This window comes from Melanerpes formicivorus, unplaced genomic scaffold (genome assembly GCF_026170545.1).
Source record: "Melanerpes formicivorus ecotype bairdi unplaced genomic scaffold, bMelFor1.0.p_v2 SCAF_66, whole genome shotgun sequence".
Taxonomy (NCBI): domain Eukaryota; kingdom Metazoa; phylum Chordata; class Aves; order Piciformes; family Picidae; genus Melanerpes; species Melanerpes formicivorus.
Window position 1 is genome coordinate 1,860,073 of NW_027142418.1, and position 15,011 is coordinate 1,875,083.

The 15,011-nt window shown below is 49.8% G+C and overlaps 1 protein-coding gene across 1 annotated transcript in view; it reads left to right on the plus strand.

Moving 5' to 3' along the window:
* The window catches only part of NUP210 (nucleoporin 210), an 86,695-nt gene that overhangs the window by 57,715 nt on the left and 13,969 nt on the right, over positions 1–15,011 (plus strand). Inside the window, exons 23-30 of the mRNA XM_068162620.1 lie at positions 475–610; positions 1,433–1,495; positions 3,432–3,611; positions 5,001–5,081; positions 5,803–5,934; positions 6,131–6,289; positions 7,905–7,996; positions 9,973–10,147. Of these exons, the coding sequence (XP_068018721.1) occupies positions 475–610; positions 1,433–1,495; positions 3,432–3,611; positions 5,001–5,081; positions 5,803–5,934; positions 6,131–6,289; positions 7,905–7,996; positions 9,973–10,147 (1,018 nt within the window). The remainder of the gene's footprint in view (positions 1–474; positions 611–1,432; positions 1,496–3,431; positions 3,612–5,000; positions 5,082–5,802; positions 5,935–6,130; positions 6,290–7,904; positions 7,997–9,972; positions 10,148–15,011) is intronic.

Here is a 15,011-nt window from a genome sequence, read left to right on the forward strand (position 1 = left end):
AAGGTCCCTTCCAACCCAAACCATTCTAGGCTGACTTTATTTTGGTGAAGTTTTAATTCTCTTGTAAGATAAAACACAGGCTAGAAAGAGCCATGCCAGCATGTTATGTGCAGAAAGGTGGTGGTTACATTGATTTTGCTTAAGATGCAGTCACTGCGTCATCCTTATGATACAGCTGCTCTGCTGTGCACTAAAGAAGTTCTCTGCATCTGTTATTCAGGTAATTTACAGGATCACAGGCTCACAGGATGTTAGGGGTTGGAAGGGACCTCTGGGGATCCAGTCCAACCCCCTGCCAGGGCAGGACCATAGAACCCAGCACAGGTCACACAGGAATGCATCCAGATGGGTCTTGAAAGGTCCAGAGGAGGAGAGTCCATAACCCCTTTGGGGAGCCAGTTTATTCAGTGATGAGTTTATTTTACTGTGTTTTCAGATTGTTAAGAGTTCTTTTTATGTCTTTCTCTGCTGCAGCCCACTCAGTGAAGCTCTTGATGACCACACTGCTGCCTTTCAAGTGCATGGGGTGGCCATCGGGCAGACGAGTCTGACAGCAACTGTTGCTGACAAAAGAGGACAAAGAATCAGCTCTGCTCCCCAGCAGATTGAAGTACAGTATTTCACATAAAATAAGGAAAATTTCTGTATGGTAGAAGGAGGTGATGGTGCCCCTGTACTCAGCACCTGCACTCAGAACCTTGAGTTCTGTGTCCAGTTTTGAGCACTGCAGTATAAGAGAGACATTGAAGTGCTGGAGCATGTTCAGAGAATGGCAACCAAGCTGGGGAAGGATCTGGAGAACAGGGCTGGTGAAGAGCAGCTGAGGGAGCTGGGGTTGTTTAGTCTGGAGAAAAAGGAGGCTGAGGGGAGACCTCATTGCTCTCTACAGCTCCCTGAAAAGAGGATGGATTGAGGCTGGTATTGGTCTCTTCTCCCAAGTAACTAATAACAGGGCAAGAGGAAATGGCCTCAAGCAGCACCAGGGGAGGTTTAGGTTGGATATTAGGAAAAATTTCAAGAGTGGTCAAGCATTAGAACAGACTGCCCAGGGAGGTGGTGGAGTCACCATCCCTGGAGGTGTTCAAGAAATGAGTAGTTGTGGCAGTCTGGGACATGGTCCGGTGGTCATGGAAGTGTTGGGTAGAAGGTTGGACTGGATGATCTTAGAGGTCTTCAGACCTTAATGACTGTATGATTCTATGAATAGGAACAGTATCACAGTATGTCATAGTTAATTGATTGTGTAGTAATTAACTGGAAGGAAGTCTGGAAGTGATCCAAGTGCTCCTCTGTTTCAGTTTTCATAGTGGGTTATTAACTGCAAGGGATGAGTTAAGTTTCTGACTGCTCAATTCACTGGAGTGAAGCAAGTGAAGACTCAGTTTTACATCATCTGTACAGTTTTGTGACACAATTGATCTTCTCTTTGTAGGTCTTCCCTCCATTTAAACTCCTGCCAAGGAAAGTGACCCTAATTATTGGGGCCACGATTCAGGTAAGGCAGCTTCTTGCCTGCTTTCTTTCTCTTGTAATTTCTGCTTCAGAATGAGCACATAGAACTTCTTTTTCAGGAGTCCATTGTTCAGCTGGGCAGCTTAGCTGCATTCACACTGAATGCTCCTCCTGACCACCACAGGCCCGTTCTTGAGCCACCTTCCACTTGAGTGTTTTGGCTTCAGTTGTGCTGAGGGAGTTTCAGCTTTTCCAGTGGGAAATAGCAGCCCAGCATTAAGAAATCTGTCACCTCCAGGAAACAGCTTAGTGGGGCCAGTTCTGCAGCCTGAAACACAGAACCAGAAAGGGAGGTGAACTGTCCTGAAACTTCCTGGGCTGGATGTTCCATGGACCCTATTCCATTCTGTGTGAAGCACTGTTACAAATGAGGGGGTAATAACACAAGATACTTCCAGTATCTGAAGGGGGCCTACAGGAAGGCTGGGGAAGGACTTCTCAGGATCTCAGGTAGTGATAGGACTAGGGGGAATGGAATGAAGCTGGAGGTGGGGATATTCAGGCTGGATGTGAGGAGGAGGTTCTTCCCCATGAGCGTGGTGAAGCCTTGGAATGTGTTGTCCAGGGAGGTGGTCAAGGCCCCGTCCCTGGAGGTTAGAATATTAGAATATTAGAATAAACCAAACCAGGTTGGAAGAGACCTTCAAGATCATCGTGTCCAACCCATCAACCAATCCAACCCACCCAAACAGCTAACCCATGGCACCAAGCACCCTGTCAAGTCTCCTTCTGAACACCTTCAATGACGGCGACTCCACCACCTCCCCGGGCAACCCATTCCATAGCGCAATCACTCTTTCTGTATAGAACTTCTTCCTAACATCCAACCTGAACCTTCCCTGGCGCAGCCTGAGACTGTGTCCTCTTGTTCTGGTACTGGGTGCCTGGGAGAAGAGACCATCATCAGCGGTGTTTAAGCCCAGGCTGGATGAGGCTCTGGCCAGGGTGATCTAGTGTGGGGTGTCCCTGCCCATGGCAGGGGGTTGGAACTAGCTGATCCTTGTGGTCCCTTCCAACCCTGACTGATACTATGATACTAATAATAGATTAATTATTTATTGATGTGACTCTGCCTCCCACATAACTTGCTACAAAGATTATAAAGGTTATAAAGGTTTGGTATTTGGTTGAGATTAACCTCACAACAGGAATGGTTAGAAATAGTTTGAGAAGAACATTTGGAAAGATAAATCCAAAAGCAGTAAATATTACTCCTACTACCAAAAGGAAGGAAGTTCCCAGATACTTTAGGAATGTATCAGTCACTCCCAGTGCTGCTTGCTGATTGTGGGAAATCCTTTAATTTTCTCTTTTTACTGGAAAAATCCTCCTGAACTGCTGTGGCTGCTTGAATTCATATGTGTGGGGGGTAAAAGACCCAAGAGAGAAGAGCTCATGCTCTCTGCAGCTCACCTATTTTATCAAGCCAGGCTATTTTTTTTCTACGTGTTAGCAGAAAGCAAGTCCAAAAGCCACAAACAAAAGGCCAGAAACCAATAATCATCAGTTCTCTGCCCAAACATGCCCAGACTTAACCCAGCATGGATTCTGTGCCTGCCACGAGGCCTGGGGAAAGGGTCCATGTGAACTACCTCATCCACGGGCCTGGGAGGTATCTCCCCTAACTCCCTTCATCCCAGCTTCTCTGTTTCCCCCCATCCCATCTTCCTGGCTGGGGGAGGGGGTGTGGGGTGTACTGCCACAAGCACATAATATACTTCTGTGCATAGCTCCTGTGTTTCCCAGTCCAGCATCACTCAAGGGCCAGTGTGCAGAGAAATAAGCCCTGAGGCGTCCTGGGAAGGTTCAGACAGCCTTTGCCTACTGGGAACGCTGTGGTGCTGAGCAAGGACTGTGTGACAGGAGCCAGAAGTATCTGCTGGGTTAACCTGAGGTGGTTTGTGTGCTGTTCATTACAGATCACCTCAGAAGGAGGCCCTCAGCCCCAGTCCAACATCATTTTCTCCATCAGCAATGAGCAGATTGCCTCAGTGAAGAGCACTGGGCTGGTCCAAGGGGTGGCTGTCGGCAACAGCACGGTGACAGGAGTGGTGCAGGCTGTTGATGCAGAGACAGGGAAGCTCCTCGTGGTGTTTCAGGTAATGCTTTATGATACTGCTTGGTGCTGGAAGAGGATCTCTTGAACTCAGGGGTTTGGCTCAGAAGGGTGAAGTCTCTTTGCATCAGTCAGGTTAACTTGTGTGCTTTCCTGGCTTCCTTCAGGAGTGGAGCAATTTGAACTCAGCCCTGTGCTGGCATAGGTTGATACTTCCAACAGATGGCTACCTCTTGCTGTGCCTTAAAGTCCTACTGAGAACCCAAGAAGACTTTATCATCAGTCTGGGATCTTTAGAACTGACCAGTAAATTAGAAAAGCCTGTCTAAAGAAGCCTTTCTAAAGCAGCAGAAGGCTGTCCTTGGCTGTTTCACCTTACAGCTGAACAGCATCTTGTGTCAGGAGAAGTCAGAAGGTAGCTGTTGCTTAACAAACACACTGGCTCTGAAGCTCTAGGCAGGCTCTGTCAGCCTGTGCTGTGCCTGAGTCAGTCTAGGAAGTTCAATCCCTGACACTCCATAAGAATCTGTGCCCAGATAATTTCCTGCCAGCTGAGTGTGAGGGAGCTGCTGAGCAGGCCTGTAAAGGGTGCACAGTGCCTGAAACTTGGGTGAGACTCAGAACAGCAGAACTTGGGCCAAATCTTATGGCTCTTCATTTGAGGTCAAGGTAGGACAGCTGCTGCACACCACAGAGCTCTGCTGCTGGAAGGATGTCACCACAGGCCACGAGGAGACAGAGTGATCTTTCTGTTAAAAAAGCTCTCTGTGCTTTGTCTGCCTCGATGCTCTTACAGGAACCAGAATGATCTTGAAAGCTAAACCTACTGCCCTGTGAGGTCCAGGTCTGACCTTGCCTCTTTGGTACACAGTAGGAATAAAATCTATCAGGGATGTCAAGATCTGTGAAGAGCAAACATCAGAGTATCAAGACCTAGCATCCTGTTCTTCTTGGGATGATGTGTTGGATGATAGGTTGGACAAGATGATCTTGAAGGTCTCTTCCAACCTGGTCTGGTCTGGTCTGGTCTTGCTCTGCTCTGCTCCGCTCCATTTCACTCCATTCCATATGCTGCTTTTACCATTCCCATTTCCTTCCTTTACCTTCTGGGTTTATTGATCTCTCTTTTTCTCCTAGGGACCACTATGGTCCAGTCCTTTGGTGTCACCTCTCTGCTCCATCACAGCTCCATCATTTCCATCATCAGGAGTGTTGAGCAGAGCTGGGTTTTACTCATTTCTGTAGCATTTTAAGTGCCTTTCAGTCCAAAGCTGACGCTTCTGTAATTCCTTTATGTCCTACTGAATGATGTCCATCTGTATTTTCTCTGCTAAGTCATGTGCAGATCACATGGCAACAGTGATTAGATAATGGCAGAACAGTGAAGAGATCCTGAAGGTGACTTACAGTGTTCTCCCTTCCCCCTTTTCAGGACCAAGTGGAAGTTGAAGTGGTGCAGCTGGCAGCTGTCAGAATTCATGCACCAATCACACGGATGAAAACAGGCACCCAGGTTAGTGGCTTTGTGTTAAAATGTTGGCCTACAAGCTGTGGCCAATCCTGTCAGATCATCTGATTAGAGAATGGGTTGGAAATGACCTTAAAGATCATCAAAATAGGAGAAAAGGGCTCCAAGGGCTGAAGCACCTCTGCTATGAGGATAGGCTGAGGGACCTGGGCTTGTTCAGCCTGCAGAGGAGAAGACTCATGGGGGGGGGGACCTTAGAGCTGCCTTCCAACACCTAAAGGGATCCTCCAGGAAGGTTGCTGAGGGACTTTTCATGAGGGTGTCTGGGGACAGGATAGGGCAAAATGGTTTGAAGCTGAGGGAGAGCCGGGTTAGACTGGAGCTGAGGAAGAAGTTCTTCAGTAGGAGGGTGGTGAGACTCTGGAGTAGGCTGCTCAGGGAGGTTGTGGCCTCCTCCCTGGGGGTGTTTGAGGCTGGGTTGGATGAGGCTTTGAGCAACCAAGTCTAGTTGAGAGGCATCCCTGCCTCTCTGAGGTCCCTTCCAACCTAAGCCTTTCTGTGGCTCTATGAGCAGGAGAATGATTCAATTTACTTCTTAGCAGCTGGAGGTCGAGTCCTCAGCATGATGCCTCCTTGCAGTCCAGCAGACAAACCATTTCCTCCATAAGAAATAGCACCTGTGGGTCCAGGAATTTGCAGTTGGATTGTTTGCTCAGTGCAGGTGTAGTTAACATCACAGAAGTCTCTTGTTTTTTCCCTCTCCTAGATGCCAGTGTACGTGATGGGCATCACCAGCAGTCAGACTCCTTTCTCATTTGGCAGTGCCGTGCCAGGGCTAGCGTTCCACTGGTCTGTCACCAAAAGGGACACTCTGGATGTCAAGACAAGGCACAGTGAGGTAGCTTCTGTGTGTGCTCTTGCATGTGTGTGTGTCCTGGGGGAAGGAAGCTGCCAGGGAATGGCAACTGAGACAATACTGGTACTGCTGCTGCCTTCAAACCACGGGGCAATTGCCAGCACTGGGGGTGGTGTTTCCTTTGCCTCAGTGTCAGTCATTCTGTCAGAAGCCTTTTAATCTCCTCCTCCTCTCCAAGGCTTCTTTTAAGCTTCCTGCAAAATACAACTTTGCCATGGATGTTTATGGCAGAAGAAAGGGAAGTACAGGCCTGAAAGTTGTTGTGAAGGTCCTTGATCCTGCAGCCAACCAGTTTGAGAACATGGCAGAAGAACTGTCTGATGAAATCCAAATTGAGGTATGATGATGCTCCTGACAGTTAAGATTTTAATGTCTGCTTCAGAGCTGAACTAAAGTCTGTGTATGAGGCAGGAATTGGAAATGCAAAGGAGCAGTTGCAGCTTTGGTTTATCTTTGAGCTCTTATTCTTGTTTGTATAACCTTCTGCTGTTTGGAACCCTCCAAGTTCCTCAGGTGTTGGTAAGGTTTACAGTGAACAGCCACACAGTGCTGTGATGCCTGAATGAATTTCTGGCCTCAGGTTTTATTGGAGGCCACCTGAAATGGAGATTTGTGCCTTGGGGATAAGCAGTGGTAGGGCTGCAGAAGAGGTTTGCTGCTGAGTTACCCTCTGCACAGTAACACTTCTTAGGTTTAGTTCTTGTCATTCACAGTATCACAGTATCACCAAGGTTGGAAGAGATCTCAAAGATCATCAAGTCCAACCTGTCACCCAACACCTCCTGACTAACTAAACAATGGCACCAAGTCCCACATCCAATCCCCTCTTGAACACCTCCAGGGATGGGGACTCCACCACCTCCCTGGGCAGCACATCCCAATGGCCAGTGTCTCTTTCTGGGAAGGACTTTCCCCTTACCTTCAGCCTAAAGCTCCCCTGGCACAGCTTGAGACTGTGTCCTCTTGTTCTGGTGCTGGTTGCTAGAGAGACCAACCCCTTCCCGGCTACAACCACCTTTCAGGTAGTTGTAGAGAGCAATGAGGTCTCCCCTGAGCCTCCTCTTCTCCAAGCTAAACAACCCCAGCTCCCTCAGCCTCTCCTCACAGGGCTGTGCTCAAGGCCTCTCCCCAGCCTCATTGCCCTTCTCTGGACACCTTCAAGTGTCTCAATGTCTTCCTAAACTGAGAGGCCCAGAACTGGACACAGGACTCAAGGTGTGGCCTAACCAATGCAGAGTACAGGGCACAATGACTTCCCTGCTCCTGCTGGCCACACAATTCCTGATGCAGGCCAGGATGCCATTGGCCTTCTTGGCCACCTGGGCACACTGCTGGCTCATGTTTAGGTGGCTGTCAGTCAGCACCCCCAGGTCCCTCTGTTTGGCAGCGCTCCAGCCGCTCTGTCCCCAGCCTGTAGCTCTGCATGGGGTTGTTGTGACCAAAGTGCAGCACCTGGCACTTGGACTTGTTGAATGCCATTCCATCTGTCCCGTCTGTCGAGGTCCCTCTGCAGAGCCCTTCTGCCCTTTAACTGACCAACATCTGCTCCTAACTTGGTGTTACCTGCAAATTTGCTGATGCTGGACTCAATCCCCTCCTCCAGATTATCAATGAAGATATTAAAGAGGGTGGGGCCCAGCACTGATCCCTGGGGGTCACCACTAGTGCCTGGCTGCCAGCTGGATGTGGCATCACAACCTCCCTGGGCAGCCTGCTCCAGTGCCTCACAGGATACTACCAAGATCCCTATCCCACTCTCCTTGAATTCATCTTTCATTTTCTTTTGTTTTGTTTTTACCATATATATTATAACAGTAGAATGGAAACCACCTCAGTGTGTTACAGTTTTCCCTGGGTTTGGGGTGGTTGTTTTTTGCTGTGAAGGTGAACCAAATGGAAATAAATGACTTTGCTGCACACAACAGTAGGTTAAAATGCCTTCTGTTTTCCAGGTGTTTGAAAAACTTCATCTGGTCACTCCAGAAGTAGAAGCAGAACAGATCTTAATGTCACCAAATTCCTTCATTAAACTTCAGACAAACAGGTTAGTGCCAACAGTTTAGCAAAGTCCTAAAGCAGTTGTGTTTGAAGTCAGCTTTTGCAGTCCCTTGCCAGAGTATCACATAATACATCAAGTCCCTGGTGATTAATGGTGGCTCAGCTGTACTCCTGGGCTCTGTCAAATCTCCTGTTAGTTGGATTGTAGCTAGAAAATTCCTTCAGTAGTGGGAACTTAGAGATCCTTGGTTTAAAAGATGCTGAGCCATTTAAAGCAGTAGCCTGCTTCCACTGGAGGTTTTTTTCCCAGGGTGATCAAGGCTCTGCTCTGTCTCTTACACAGAGCCCATGACTGGGTTCTGAGATTGAAAAGTCCTTTTTACATAATCTGTTTTCAAAGCCTGATGTTTCAGATTCATTTCAGCTTTGAAGTTTGGTTTCTGTAGCATAAGAAGGTGCACTTAGAGACAATAGGATGTACCCCGAGGCTGAGGCTTTGTGCATGCATTTACTTTGTAAGGCAAGGAACTGTTCCTTTCACTGGAGCTCCAATGGCCATGGTCATTCAGCATCTGCTTTTGAAACACTTGCACAGGAGCCCTGTCATTTGTACTCAGGTACCCATGGTGTTCTGCTGCCTGTTCTGAGCAGTTTGTCTGAACAATTCTTCATTGAGTTGTTACATCATGGAGTCACAGAATGGTTTGGGTTGCAAGGGGCCCTAAAGATCAACTAGTGGCACCCCCCCCCTGGCATGAGCAGAGACACCTTCCACTGGACCAGCTTGCTCAAGGCTCCATCCAGCCTGGCCTTGAACACTTCCAGGCTTGGAGCCTTCACAGCTTCTGTAGGCAACCTGTTCCAGTGCCTCACCACCCTTCTCATGGAGAACAGTTTCTTCCTAATGTCTGATCTCAATCCAGCTTCTGCCAGCAAAAAGCCATTGCCCCTCATCCTGTCACTCCAGGCCTTTGTCAGAAGTCCCCCCTCCAGCTTTCCTGTAGCCCTTTTCAGGTACTGGAAGGCTGTTCTAAGGTCTCCCTGGAGCCTTCTCTTCTCCAGGCTGAACAACCCTAAATCTCTCAGCCTTCTCTACAGGCAGAGGTGCTTCAGCCCCCTGACCATCTTTGCAATCTCCTCTCTAACAGTTCCATGCTCTTCTCATTTTGGGGCTCCAGAGCTGGCCCCAGCACTGCAGGTGGGGTCTCAGCAGAGCAGAGGGGAAGAATCCCCTTTGTGGAGGTGATAGCAGTTTGTACATTTCTTTATCCCATGTCTTCACTGTGCAGTGTTGGAGCCCCTATGTCTGAACCCAACCACCAAACCCAACAGCAGTACAGCCAAGGAAAGGACAACTAACATATAGCTCTAATGCTTTCTATTCCCTAGGTTCAGATGGAGTAGCTCTATCTCAGTGGAGGAGCTTGGAAAGACACAAGAATAACTAACTTACAGATCTAGCTGATGTGATAAGTGATACTTACAAGTAGCTGCTGGCCCTGAGTGCTCCCTAATTACAGCTTGTATTTGCTCCCTTTATTAACATGCAAACATCATGGAGAGGGTTATTCCAAATGTTAACCTTGGCCACAAAGCCATTTCCATGATGAGATCCATTTAATCAAGTCCCAGACTCTCTCCAGTCCCAGCACTGGCCCTGGCAGATTAATCCCCTTCAAGGTGCTGCTCACAGAGAAGGAGAGCAGAAGCTGTGTGCTGTGGCCTCAGCCATCACTGTCTGGATTCCAATGTACAGCAGGGGATGGTGATGCTGCAGGGCAGTGGATGCAAACTGGAGTGCCACACATGCCCCTGCCTAGCCAAGAGCTCCTCCAAGGCAGCTTGACCCACCAGTTCAGTCTTTCTTAGACTAGAACACAGGCTGGTCAGCTTGTACTGCAGGCATGTGGGAAAAACACATAGCAAGCAGCAGGCTTGTAGCTGTGGAGGATAGGTTGGTGCTGATGTGAGCTTGCTCATTCAAGGGAGCCTCCTGTCCTCTGTTTTCTTTGTTCTCTCAAGGGACCACGTGGCCTCACTGAGATACCGCATCCTGGATGGACCAGACAAAGTGCCTGTGGTGAGGCTGGATGAGAGGGGCTTCCTTACTGCTGGCTCTTTGATAGGATCATCCACTATTGAAGTCACTTCACAAGAGTCCTTTGGGATCACCCAGACCATTGTGGCTGCTGTTAAGGTAGAGTCATCTCTCTTTGCAGCTGTGTGTTAGCAGTGTGGCATCCCTGCTGTGACAGGGATGGTAAACTGCACTTCATCAACTTCACTTCTGAAAAACCTGAAGTAGGTAACAGTGAGTTCTGAGCTTGCAAGGACACTTTGGGACACCAAACTAAATGGAACCACAGGAATCTTAACAAGGGCAACTGTAGAGTCCTGCAGCTGGGGTGGAACAGCCCTCGGCACCAGTACAGGTGAGGGACTGACCTCCTGGGAAGCAGCTCCGTGGAGAAGAACCTGGGAGTGCTGTGGGGACAAGAAGTTCCCCATGAGCCAGTAATGTCCTTGTGGCCAAGAAGGCAAATGGGATCCTGGGGTGCATCAAGTTGAGTGTGGCAAGAGGTCAAGGGATGTTATCCTCCCCCTCTGCTATGCCCTAATGGGCCTCATGTGAAGTACTGGGTTGAGTTCTGGGCTCCCCAGCTGAAGAGAGACAAGGAACTACTAGACAGAGTCCAGTGAAGGCTACAAAGCTGCTGAGGGGCCTGGAGCATCTCTGTGAGGAGGAAAGGCTGAGAACCCTGGGACTGTTGAGCCTGGAGAAGAGCAGCCTGGGAGGGGAACTTCTCAGTGCTCAGCAAGAGCTAAAGAGTGAGGGGCAAGAGGCTGGGGTCAGACTCTTGTCAGTGATGCCCAGGGCCAGGAAAAGGGGCAGTGGGCACAAATTGGAACCCAGGAGGTTCCATCTGAACAGGAGGAGAAACTTGTTTGGTGTGATGGTGCTGGAGCCCTGAAGCAGGCTGCCCAGAGAGGTTGTAGAGTCTCCTCTGGAGAGATTCCAAACCCTCCTGGCCATTGTGATCCTGGACAAGCTTCTGTGGGTGCCCTGCTTTAGCCTGGGGTTGGACTGGATGATCCCCAGAGGTCCCTTTCAACCTCACCATGCTGGGGTTCTCTGTATTACAGTGGGAGAGAAGCCTTGGGGCAGCTTGTTCTCTCCTGTATCCAGGGAGTCTGAGCAGTGTTAAGCTACAGGGTAACACTGCAGCCTGTCAAGCCTACACAGCACTGCTGCTTGCTTCAATCCCCAGTGCTGGCAGAGAAAAATATGAAGAAGTAGTGATCTGGAGTGCTAAATGTAAGTGCAGCATCTGCTGTGAGGTACCCCAGTGATAACCTGGGTTTTCATGGCATTGGAGATGTAGCTGTGCAGTGCCCCAGAATTTCCTTTCTCTGCTGCTTCCCTGCAGTTCAACTCTTACATATGATGAGAGTCTGTGTGAGGAAGCCTCTCCCACCAGAGGCAATCATTTAGCTGCTGTTGTCTGAGAGCTGGCAAGGAGCATGTCCAAGGCTGCCCTGTGGCTGCTCCAGGGAAGGGCAGATCTGTAGCAAAGCTCAGCAGTTTATTCCCAGGCTAGTGAGGTATCTTTTGTCATCTGTCAAGTGAGTGCTGTTGTCTGAAGTCTGATGAATCTTACTGGTTGGGCACTTGGGACATAAGGGAACGTGAGGCCTTCATTGCCAGATATAAAGGTATATGAAAGGGGCTGCAGGGGAGCTGGAGAAGGACTCTGGACAATGGCGTGGGGTGACAGGACGAGGGGGGATGGCTTCGGACTGGAAGAAGCTGGATTGAGATCAGACATTAAGAGAATGGTGGTGAGGCTCTGGAGCAGGTTGCCCAGAGAAACTGTGGAGGCTCCAAGCCTGAAAGTGTTGAAAGCCAGGCTGGATGAGGCCTTGAGCAACCTGGTCTGGTGGGATGTGACCCTGCCTACGGCAGGGGGATTGGAGCCAGCTGATGTCTAAGGTCCCTTCCAACCCAAACTATTCTGTGACTCTGTAATGTCTGTTGGGAAATCTTTGTGCCAAGAGCTTTCTACATCTGGCAAGGTGAGCCTTGAGATCCCCACTGCTCCACTTCCTCATATCCCATTTTACTTCGTCAGCATCTTCCCTGTCTCCCAGCTAAAGGAGGCAGAAGTGCTGACTAGAGCCGAGCTGGGAGTTTGATGGTTAGGATTCCTGCGAAGCGGCTCGGTGGATTTCGATTTCTGTTTGAATGTTGGGTTTTGCCACCATGTTCAGCTTTGTAGGACAGGATGCAGGTCTCTCTTTTCCCTGTGTGGAGAAGGAAAGAAGTTGTGGCTTAGTTTCACTGAAGCCACGCCTGCTGCTTGGCTGGTGGCAGTGAAAGTCTGCAGCTCTCTTGCAGGTGACCTTGTTTCTTCCCTTTGCTGCTGGATCCCGCCAGTGAAAGGCGTCCGGGGAGCGTGGGGCTGGCTCAGATGACATTCACTCAGCACATTGTGGGGCTGGAGTTCAGTCCCCCTCTGGGCATTCTTTCTGTGCACATTGAGGCTGTCACAGAGCTGTGGAGTCTGTGCCCTGTGGTGTTCAGTTTGGGAGCTCTTTGTAGGAGGAACCATCTCAGCACAGCATCTTGTACAAGTGATTTGCTTTCCTGCACTCCACTTTATGGGAATCACCTCAGTCCCCTCACAGTAATGTCCTGAGGTCAGGCAGTACTGCTGCCTTCACTGTGTGGATGAGGAGCTGGGAGAGAGTTGGAGTGGTTTTGCTGAAGGTCATGTGGAAAAACTTGTGCCAGAGCAGGAGATGAGCCTGAATCTGTTGTGTCATCCTAAGGCAGAGCTCTCCTTCATGCTGTCCTTCCTTTCATAAGCTCTTGTTTGGGCTCTTTACAGCTGTACACAATTAAGAACCAAACTGCTGCAGCAGCACCACCTAACACTTAGCCCTCCAGCTTTGTCCTGTGGAAGGCAAGGAGACAGAGGAATTGGGCAAAGACAGGCTGCAGAGCAGGGAACCCAGCTGAGCACCCACCTGTGCCAGCTGTACTCAGCTCACTGTGCCCAGCCCGTCTTGGGATTCTCCTGCCCCTCTGCTCTGCCCTGCTGAGACCACACCTGCAATACTGTGTCCAGGCTTGGGCTCCACAGTTGAAGAGAGACAGAGATCTGCTGGAGAGAGTCCAGCAGAGGCTATGAGGATGATGAAGGGACTGGAGCATCTCTGCTATGGAGCAAGACTGAGAGATGTGGGCCTGTTGAGCCTGGAGAAGAGAAGGCTGAGAGGGGACCTGATCAATGTCTATCAATATCTGAGGGGTTGGCTTTTTCAGTGGTGTCCTGTGATAGGACAAGGAACAAAGGGTTATAAGCTGGAACCCAGGAGGTTCCACCTCAGCATGTTTGGTGTGAGGGTGCTGGAGCCCTGGAACAGGCTGTCCAGAGAGATTGTGGAGTCTCCTTCTCTGGAGATATGCCAAACCCACCTGGATGTGTTGCTATGTGTCCTGTCCTGGCTGATCCTGCTTTGGCAGGGGGGTTGCACTGGATGATCTCTAGAGGTCCCTTCCAACCCCTGGGCATTCTGTGGTTCTGTGAAATAAAAAGTACTTTAAGAACTGGTGTGCTTTAACAGTAAATAGCTGCTCTCATCAATATTAAACTGAGCAGCTGTCCCTTGTGGGACAGTTTCTGAGATGAAGTAAAGCAAGCTTGAAAGTCTGTCTGGGCAATGGTGGTGGTGTTAGGTGGTGAGCTCAGGCGGTTGGGCAGGTGCTGGTGTGCGCTGGTGTGCACTGGTGCTCTGCCTGCTTCTCTCAGCCCATGGAGGAGGCAGCAGGACAGGCTGATGCTCAGCCACTGCTGTGGGGGTTTTCATCCTCACCATAGATGGGATTTGCTTGAGGCCAAATTTGTCCTTTCCCTTTTAAGTTTTGACATGTACATTTTCAGACTGCAGAGGTTCACATTTTAGCTGAGCCTCTCTGCTCAGAAGAAAAAGGGTTTTTCCTACAAGATAAGCTCGAGGGCTTCTTTTAAAATAGTTTTCTCTGTATATTTAAGGGGGGGGGGGGAGGGGGTGCTTGCTCTGTCCTTCCATTATTTACTTTCCAGCAGCTGTAGCAGAAGGAACAGATAGAGTTGTTGTGGGTGGGTAATTTTGCTAGAGAAGTTACTCAAGAATAGTAAAATAACAAATGAAGTCTTGAAGCCTTTTCCTTCAGCCAAACCTCCTTCCTCAGAGTGTTACTGCAGGAACATGGGGGTGTGCACAAATGGATTATCTAGGACACCTTCTGGAGCAGTTTCTAACTTCTCTCTGGGGTGAGGAGAGGTGTTGAGGCAACCAAATGCAGCCTGCTGACCACTCAGGGTTTGTCAAGCACCAGTTCTGAGTGTCTCTCTGTGGCACTGCACGTCCACTGCCCAGGCCTGGCTGCAGCATCACAGCAGCGGCAGTACCGAGGTCAGTCTGCCCAGTGGTTGGGTGGAAAACCCACCCAGCACACCAGAGGAAAGGTGCTGGGTGTTGCTTCTGGGAGCCCTGTTGTCAGGCCACTGTGGGCCTGTGTGGGGGCAGCAGTTTGTGGTGTCTGTGATGGTGTTTTACAGGCATTTCTCCCCCACTGGGCAAACCTTCACTCAGAGCCAAGGCTGTTAGAAACACTGTGGTTTCACCGTGGCTTCTTCACCCTCTGCAAGGGCAAACAGTGACCATCCCATCCCCTTATGCTCATATACATGGCAAGTTACTCTGGTTGGAGTAACTGGGGAGTTCAGCTTCCTCTCTAGCCTGGAGAAGAGCAGCCTGGGAGGGGAACTTCTCAGTGCCCAGCAAGAGCTAAAGCGTGAGGGGCAAGAGACTGGGGTCAGACTCTTGTCAGTGGTGGACACAAACTGGAACCCAGGAGGTTTCATCTGAGTGTCAGGAGGAGAAACTTGTTTGGTGTGAGGATACTGTAGCCCTGGAGCAGGCTGCCCAGGGAGGCTGTGGAGTCTCCTTTTCTGGAGAGATTCCAGCCCCCCCCTGGCCATTGTGATCCTGGGCAAGCTGCTGTGGGTGCCCTG